Here is an 8,386-nt window from a genome sequence, read left to right on the forward strand (position 1 = left end):
CCAGGCCAGGCACACACACACACACGCACACACACACACACACACACACACACACAGGGGGGAAGGGGGGGGGGACCTGGGGGGTAAAACCACCGCTCAGTTCACACGGGTGTGATTTTTTTAAATGCTTATGAGCCTCAGCATCTGAGAGACTGTTTGACATGCTCAGAATTATTCAAGTACAAAAGGTTTTCACGGTCCACTGATCTGGAGGTGTTAGTTCCTATTAGGTATAGCAAGAGCCCCTGGATTTGATGGACCCGGGTAAACCATTCTAATATTGTCCTTTTCTCTCTGTCTCTATGTCTTGTTCCTCTAATCTGTGCCCACAACATTTGATTAAAAAAGAGATTATGTCAGTTCTCTCTCGGTCTTCATCAATACACTTTGATAATTGGCTCTGAGAAATATACAAGAGGCCTCATGAGGAAAACACTTCAAAAAATCCCCAAAAGTGTTGGAATGGTTGGAGACAATCTCTTGTGAGACAACAGATCAATATTGAGATAAATAAATGCACTGTACTTGAAAGTAGACTAATCAACGTAACGAGACGAGCTGTGATATACTGTATATTATATTTAGATACAATATTTTCAAAGTGGGAAAAAAATCTAAAAATATTCCACAAAATTGAAAACTTTGTAAACTAAACACAAACTGATTAATAGAATCTGTGTGAATAAGTGTTCTAAATTCATCATCTCGTATCTAATATGCGATCGCTAAAACACAACAATGTGCTGTCCAGCACAGGCGTTCAATGCAAGAGAAAACCATTCCTCTTGCATTTCATTATGATGGTTAATGATAACGAGTGGCGGCACCACTGGATCCACATGACGGGAACACTCGCTCCCTGTCCTACATTTCATGGATTGTAGCGGTCAGTTACTGGACACATGGAACTTGTCCAGAATGTTTGTTTTGCGCCACGCAGCTATAGCTGTACTCAGCGGTAAAGCTGTTTCCTGTGTTTCCTCCCTCAGATTTTGGCAAAGCCTGCGCTCCCTCCCAGCCTCTCTGTCAACATTCTCATGTGTGCACCCCCCCCCCCCCCCCCACCCCATGCCTCCGCCCCCGCTTCTGCCGAGTGCTGTTTGTATCAGCAGCAAGCAGCCGTCTTCATGCATGAGGGCGCATCCAGCACACTACACAAAGAGTTCCATTGAGGTTGAGGGAAGCCCTGTTTATGGCGCTCCCCAGGAGAGGCAATCAAAGCCTATTGTTACACATCTGAAGTGAAGAAAGAACTCTCACCCCATCAGAAACAGAAACATGGGGGAAAAAAACAAATGCCCTTCAGCAATGTAAAATGCATATTGGTGGTTTAACGTTAATAACACAGTGAATCATGTTGGTGCCTGCACACTATGGACACCATATGGGATGTTATCCTGTTATGAATAGGAACTATCACCTTGTCCTTCTTATTATAAACAGTGGCATATGGTAGATGGCTACATAAATTGCCTTTTAATCTGTCATTTAAAAGTATAGTAGTCACTGGTTGATTGCTATTCAGTATTGACAGACTAGTGTTTTATTTTTTTCCGATTCATATCTATCTACCCTTCACAAGATCCAATTATTTTGACGTGCCTAAAAGTTTGTAAAACGCACACACAAGCACAAACAATGGTTTTGCTAACTTTTGGAGACATTGCATTGATTAATTCCATATTACCTTACATAACGTAACCCTAACCCTTTCCCAGAACTAACTTTTTTTTTTTAATACTATTTTTATTTGAGTTTTGGGCATACCAAGGAATAATTTCACAGTTATAAACAACAGAATATAAAAAAGGCAGCGATATGGTACAATGAGTAATATAAGTAGTAATATTAAATAATAATATAAGTACAAATATAACATGAAAGAAAAACAGAAACAAACAAACAGTGACAAACAACATAGCAAACGACAAAACAAAAAACAGAACAGTAAATAAGACACTCTTACTCTCAGTCCTCCAACACGGATCGTGCCCTTTCTGTTATTCCCTCTGTTTCTTTAATCGATAGTGGTCTTAGGCGTGTTATACACGCCACGGATGTATTTCACTTATAAAATGAAACAAAGGGATATGGAATAATAAAACAATAAAAAAAAATGGAAATACTCTAGTCCTTTTTGTCTTTCTCATTCTTCTCCATCCTTTCCACATAGATTTTGATTATTATTATTTTCAATGATTATTATGTTGGGGGGGTCAGCTTACTTTTATTAAAGTGGCTGATGAAAGGTTGCCAAATCTTATAGAATTTGTCTTCACTCCCTCTCAATTCGAACTTTATTTTTTCTAATTGCAGATAATGCATAACATCTTTCATAAGAGCAGTATGTGTCGGTACATACACTTGTTTCCAATTTAACAGTATCAGCCTGCGAGCCAATATAGTCACAAACGACACCATGTTATATTGTGCACTAGTCAGTTTAACATTGGGCCCTTTAACCCCCAAAATAGCCGTTAGTGGATCCGGGTCTTCCCAGAACTAACTTAACCCAAAACGAACTAGTTACACACAACTAAGACGCCTCAGGGCGACATGTGACGAGGTCGCACAATTCAACAATGGCCATCTGGTCAGTGATGTATATCGGACCAGTTACCCATATTTGGAGACCCCTGCATGATAGTCAACAATGTTATGTCAAACCATGCCCATGGGCATTACCAGATATGTCCTTAATATTGATGACATTGGGATCTCCATATATGGGCATAAAACGTATGTTAATTAGTAAAGCCAAGCAGGGCCTGGGTGGCTGTGGACCAGCTCTTTGGCATGGGATCAACTTTTGTTAAGTAAAGAAAGGCTATGAAATTAACAGCAGCAAAAACCTTTAAGTGTAACTTGTAAGACATGTGAATTTGTAGACACTCAAACACATACAGTCCACTACAATATGCCCTGTAATTTAATCCTGAAAGTGTACAAATGGAACCAAATGGACCCACAAGGGCCCATTTGGTTCCATGTGTACACTCTCTGAGTTACAAATGGGCAAAGAACCATTTGATTCCAATTGTACACGCTCAGAGTTTCATTAACTCTTAGGATTTTACTGTGTACTTCAATAACAACAAGGATCAGCAAAACGAGCCTTGATAATCCTCATAGTCACAGATGTTAATTATCACAAACGGCTGTGTGAAATTAGTTTTATCATCAGGCAAAAGAAGGTGACATATCTTTGTGTTTGATGTGGTTTGGTGATGAGAGGAAGTAGATAATATCAATGTTGAATTATTTATTAGGAAATTACCAATATAACTTGAGGGAGTATGAAGTTACTGTAGGTCTCAGCTCTACACAACAGTTTTAACAAACATATCGTCACTGTCGAGCAGAAACCTCGGATCTCCAAGTTTCAAATTTGTATGTTTTTTTGCGAAGTAAAGCCCTGCTTCATCAGACAAGGCCGTCGCACAAAAGTAGTGAAAACAGCAGATCTACAAGCTCACAATGCCTCGCGGCGCGAGGCGTTGTGTGCTTGTAGATCGGCTATTTTCACTAGTTTAGTTAATTTCTTTTAAATGATAAAAACGAACGGTTTTGGACATACAAGGTTTCCACCCGACAACGACAATTATATTCATTTTTCTATGAGAATTATACCTTCATTTTTGACTTCCAGTTGACCTTTGTCTTAAATAAAAATTAATTCACGTTTATTTCAGAAATTATCTTTAAGACATTTTCATGAATTTCTGTTTCTTGCTGCATATAACAGTTGCTGTACAATGACCTACATCAACAAAAAGCCAGGCGTGTACTCTGAGCTTCACTTTATCCAGTAGGCCTACTTGAATGGTATTTCACTAAAAAGGAGATGTCCCCACTGTTAGAAAAAGTTCTATTTTTAGAGAGCATCTGATTACATGCTAACCGATTGAACCATAAATGAAAATGCCATTCTCTTGAGAGGTGTACACCCAAACCCCACATATTGTGTGTACACACACACACACACACAAACACACACGCACGCACGCACGCACGCACGCACGCACGCACACACACACACACACACACACACACACACACACACACACACACACACACACACACACACACACACACACACACACACACACACACACACACACCTACACACACACACACACACACACACACAGGAGTCCCATGGCAAACAATCTTCAGAAGGCTCTCTTCTATAAGATAATCTGTGAGTGCATATGAATCTTAAGTTTGTTTGGCTGCCTTCTGGTCCATCTTGTTAGACTAGACTCGAGTTCTGTGCCATGCCAGGCACTATGCAGAAAAACGACAACATGCCATGCCATGTACCATGTCATTTTTCTCTCTCTGTGTGTGTGTGTGTGTGTGTGTGTGTGTGTGTGTGTGTGTGTGTGTGTGTGTGTGTGTGTGTGTGTGTGTGTGTGTGTGTGAGTGTGTGTGTGTGTGTGCGTGCGTGCGTGTGTGTGAAGGCGAGAATGTTTGAATGCCGCATAGGTGGTACACACGCGCACACACTGTACAGTATGTTGTTGCTGCAAGTGCTTGTGTATCAGCTTTGGTCTACATTGTAAACCTTGACAAACCAAGCAGATAATTCCACCAATACAGTATGTTATCTTACAGTACTGACAAATGCAGTATATTTAAAATTGGTCAATGCGGGGGGGCAAAAACAGCACCGTGTGTCGCGTGACAAACGCTCATAGACTCCAGTGCATTCGGTAAACTTCCGGTTCAGGGCTTTGTCACAATTCAGGTGACGCAACTCTCTACAACACAATTGCAGGATCTCTGTATGATCTATTGTATCTATTTCTCTCTCACATGCGTACACATGACGCCACTTAGTGCAGGAAATTAGCCTAAAGCATCACAATCCCATTAATCCCATGCAAATGTATTTGAGGGTTCTGGAAATTAGTGAAGCTATTCCCTTGAAATCCATAATTTCCCATAATTCACATTTACAGATGTACCATACCATGTGACACCAACTTTACTGCATCATCCAACTGGCTAAATGCATAGTTTAACTAGAAGCAGTGCTCTTCCGAGCACAGGTCTCCACCAGGCCACACAAATCGGCCTGTTATAGCGCCACCATGAGGCTGATTTAAAAAATGTGGGGCAGAGGTTCTGAATTAGCATCCAGGGAGTGTGTGTGCTCAGTTTGGCAGCGATCGGGCCAACGGCGCCGGAGATTAGCTGGTAACAACCAGGCCACACAAATCGGCCTGTTATAGCGCCACCATGAGGCTGATTTGAAAAATGTGGGGCAGAGGTTCTAGATTGGCATCCAGGGAGTGTGTGTGCTCAGTTTGGCAGCGATCGGGCCAACCGTGACTGAGATTAGCTGCTCACAAACTGCGAGGACGCACGCACGCACGGACGGACGGACGCACGGACGGACGGACGCACGGACGGACGGACGGACGGACGGACGGACGGAGGGGAAAACATCCTCTCCCTCAGCCTTCGGCTGGTGGAGACAATTAACAGCGTGCTATGATGAAGGTGCAGCTGCGTACGGTATTAACGGTAACTCCTAAAAACACACCCATAACTAAATCAGAGTCTTGTTTGGGAACAGTTCGAAGGTTCCAAGTTCGATTCTGGGCTCCCTCAGAGTTTGTGTCGAAGTGTCCTTGAGCAAGACACTGAACACTTGAATGGTTTCTTCCACCACCGGTGTACTGTATGAACGTGCATGAATGTAATGCACAATCTATATATATGCACCATTTACCATTTTATTTACCAACTAGAAGCAGTGCTCTTCCGAGCACAGGTCTCCACCAGGCCAGGTGTCCTGGTGGTGCTACTGTATAATAGGCCAATGTAAAAAGGGTGGCATATGTTCTTCACCTTAGATCTTTCATGGCAATCGGACGCTGCATGCATGATTTGAAGCATTGTGTTCCAAAAATGTGTTTTGCTAAAGTCTACCTGCTGGTGGCGTTATAACAGGCCAATTTAAAAAGGTAGCATTTGTTCCTTGACCTAGTGGGAATATGTGTGGCAAATGTCACGGTAATCGCAAGCTGCGTTGATGATTTGAGGCATTTTGTTCAAAAACGGAGCAATCCTGCAAACTTTGGAAGCTAATATTAGCCAATCAGGATGGAATATGAAATATCAGATGGATCGGACTTGATCACATGACTATAGAGATACTGTGTACCGATTTGCATGATTTTTGGATAAAATCTCAAGGAGTAATATCCAAAAATGTGTTTTACATAAGTCGGCCCAAAGGTGGCGCTATAAAAGGCTGATGTGAAAAATGCAGGGCAAAGGTTTATCCTTAGCCTCTAGGGAGTGCGCTTACAAAGTTTGAAACTGATCGGTGGAGTTATAGGTAAAACCACAAATCGGCCTGTTATAGCGCCACCATGAGGCTGATTTAAAAAAAATTACGTGGCATTTCTTCCTCGGCCTAGTGGGAACGTGTGTGCGCGATTTCATGATAATTGCACTTTGCGTTTGTGATTTGAGGCATTTTGTTCAAAACGGCTCAATCCTACAAACTTTGGAAGCCAATCTTAGCCAATCAGGATGGAATATGCAAAATCGGACAGATTTGTGTCGATCACATGACTGTCGAGATATTGCCTATCGATTTGTAGGATTTTTGGACAAAATCTGTAAGAGTAGTGCACAGAAATGTGTTTTGCAAACATCGGCCACTAGGTGGCGCTAGAAAAGGCCCATTTGAAAAATTTAGGGCAGAGATTCTAGATTGGCATCCAGGGAATGTGTGTGCTCACTTTGGCAGCGACCGGGCCAAAGGCGACTGAGATTAGGTGCTCACAAACTTTTGCAAACATCGGCCACTAGGTGGCGCTAGAAAAGGCCCATTTGAAAAATTTAGGGCAGAGATTCTAGATTGGCATCCAGGGAATGTGTGTGCTCACTTTGGCAGCGACCGGGCCAACGGCGACTGAGATTAGGTGCTCACAAACTGCGAGGACGCACGCACGCACGCACGGACGGACGCACGGACGGACGGAGAGGAAAACATACTCTCCCCCATGCCTTCGGCTGGTGGAGACAATTACCCCTTTGTGACCACATACGGTAGATTAAGAGAAAGAAAAAATCACTTACATTTTACCTATTTCTTATTCATTTGCTATTGTTTACCACGTAAACTAACTCTCTGTCTCTCCCTGTGTCCCTCTCTCTCTCTCTCTCTCTCTCTCTCTCTCTCTGTCTCTGTCTCTGTCTCTGTCTCTGTCTCTCTCTGTGTCTGTGTCTGTGTCTGTGTCTGTGTCTGTGTCTCTGTCTCTGTCTCTAGATCAGCCTAAGACTAAAACTGCAGACATTTCCAGGGAAAATGGTAAACACTGTCCACAGGGATGAGGAAAAGGGAATCCAAGACAATGAAGGCAAGGAGGAGTCCATACTGGCCATGTTGGGCATCATTGGGACCATTCTTAACTTAGTGGTCATCATTTTTGTGTACATCTACACGACTTTGTAAGTCCCACTGACTTTGCTATCACTCCTACAGTACAACAAAGACTGTGGAATTTCCCAGTGGTAAATGAGTACTCAAACCAACATATGTTGACATATGTTGAGTATCCTACAGCACAGAAAACAAACTATGTTGAGACTACATCAGGCTCCCAACTCCTTTGGGTGCATGTCCATTCTAGAGATGAACATATCCCAAATATCTGGTCACCTTTGACTTGTACATAAATGCATGAAGTTAAAGTAAGATGCCCAGTCAGAAGGCTCAAAATCTACAGCTGTCACCAATGTAAAACAAATCCTGTAGGTAAGGCAAAGGGTTATGAAGATTAGTTTATCAAGAGCTCTTGGAAGCTAGTGTGGAAAACACTTATACTGTATCCCTGTAAAAACGTTAATAACTTATGGGATTTGTTTTTTTAAGATAGGGATAAAAATACACAATGCTATATGGGAAGAGGTATGATATAGGACCTTCTTGTTTATTGTGGGCTCGCTGACACGAATGTTATCTTCATTATTTATCTATCAGTCAAGTACAAAGGCAGGGCCCTTAGCCAATGAGGTGCAGCCAAAGGGTAGATCTTTGTGCCCATACATGGTGTTACATGCGAGCCCACACTGTTTCGTAGGAATAGTATTTCTAGTTTTGGTTTGATATTCTTATTATTGCATTGATTTTACCATTGACTTGGGCTGTGTTCTGTCACCCATTCTGTCATCATCTGAAAAATATTTTGCACTCATATAATAATTGGGTGTACTGTGCAGTATACATATATGTACGTACATAGCAAATCAATCTCCAAATGTAATCTCTATGCCAATTAATTCCTCCCATTGCTTGCCACTGCTGTTATACCCTACTGGCTCACCTGCCAGTGAGGAGCCCCCACCAGGAGGCTGGAGCGCC

At 42.2% G+C, this 8,386-nt stretch overlaps 1 protein-coding gene across 1 annotated transcript; it reads left to right on the plus strand.

Annotated features, from left to right (window-relative positions):
• Positions 1-7,330: 7,330 nt before the first annotated feature.
• On the plus strand, positions 7,331-7,477 carry tunar (TCL1 upstream neural differentiation-associated RNA; the record flags this gene model as incomplete). The annotated part of the gene is made up of 1 exon (XM_080750495.1): positions 7,331-7,477. The coding sequence occupies one exon, from the start codon at positions 7,331-7,333 to the stop codon at positions 7,475-7,477; it is 147 nt and encodes a 48-aa protein (XP_080606621.1).
• Positions 7,478-8,386: the final 909 nt, after the last annotated feature.

This window comes from Nannobrachium achirus (assembly GCF_963921795.1).
Source record: "Nannobrachium achirus genome assembly, chromosome: 20".
NCBI classification, from domain to species: Eukaryota; Metazoa; Chordata; class Actinopteri; order Myctophiformes; family Myctophidae; genus Nannobrachium; species Nannobrachium achirus.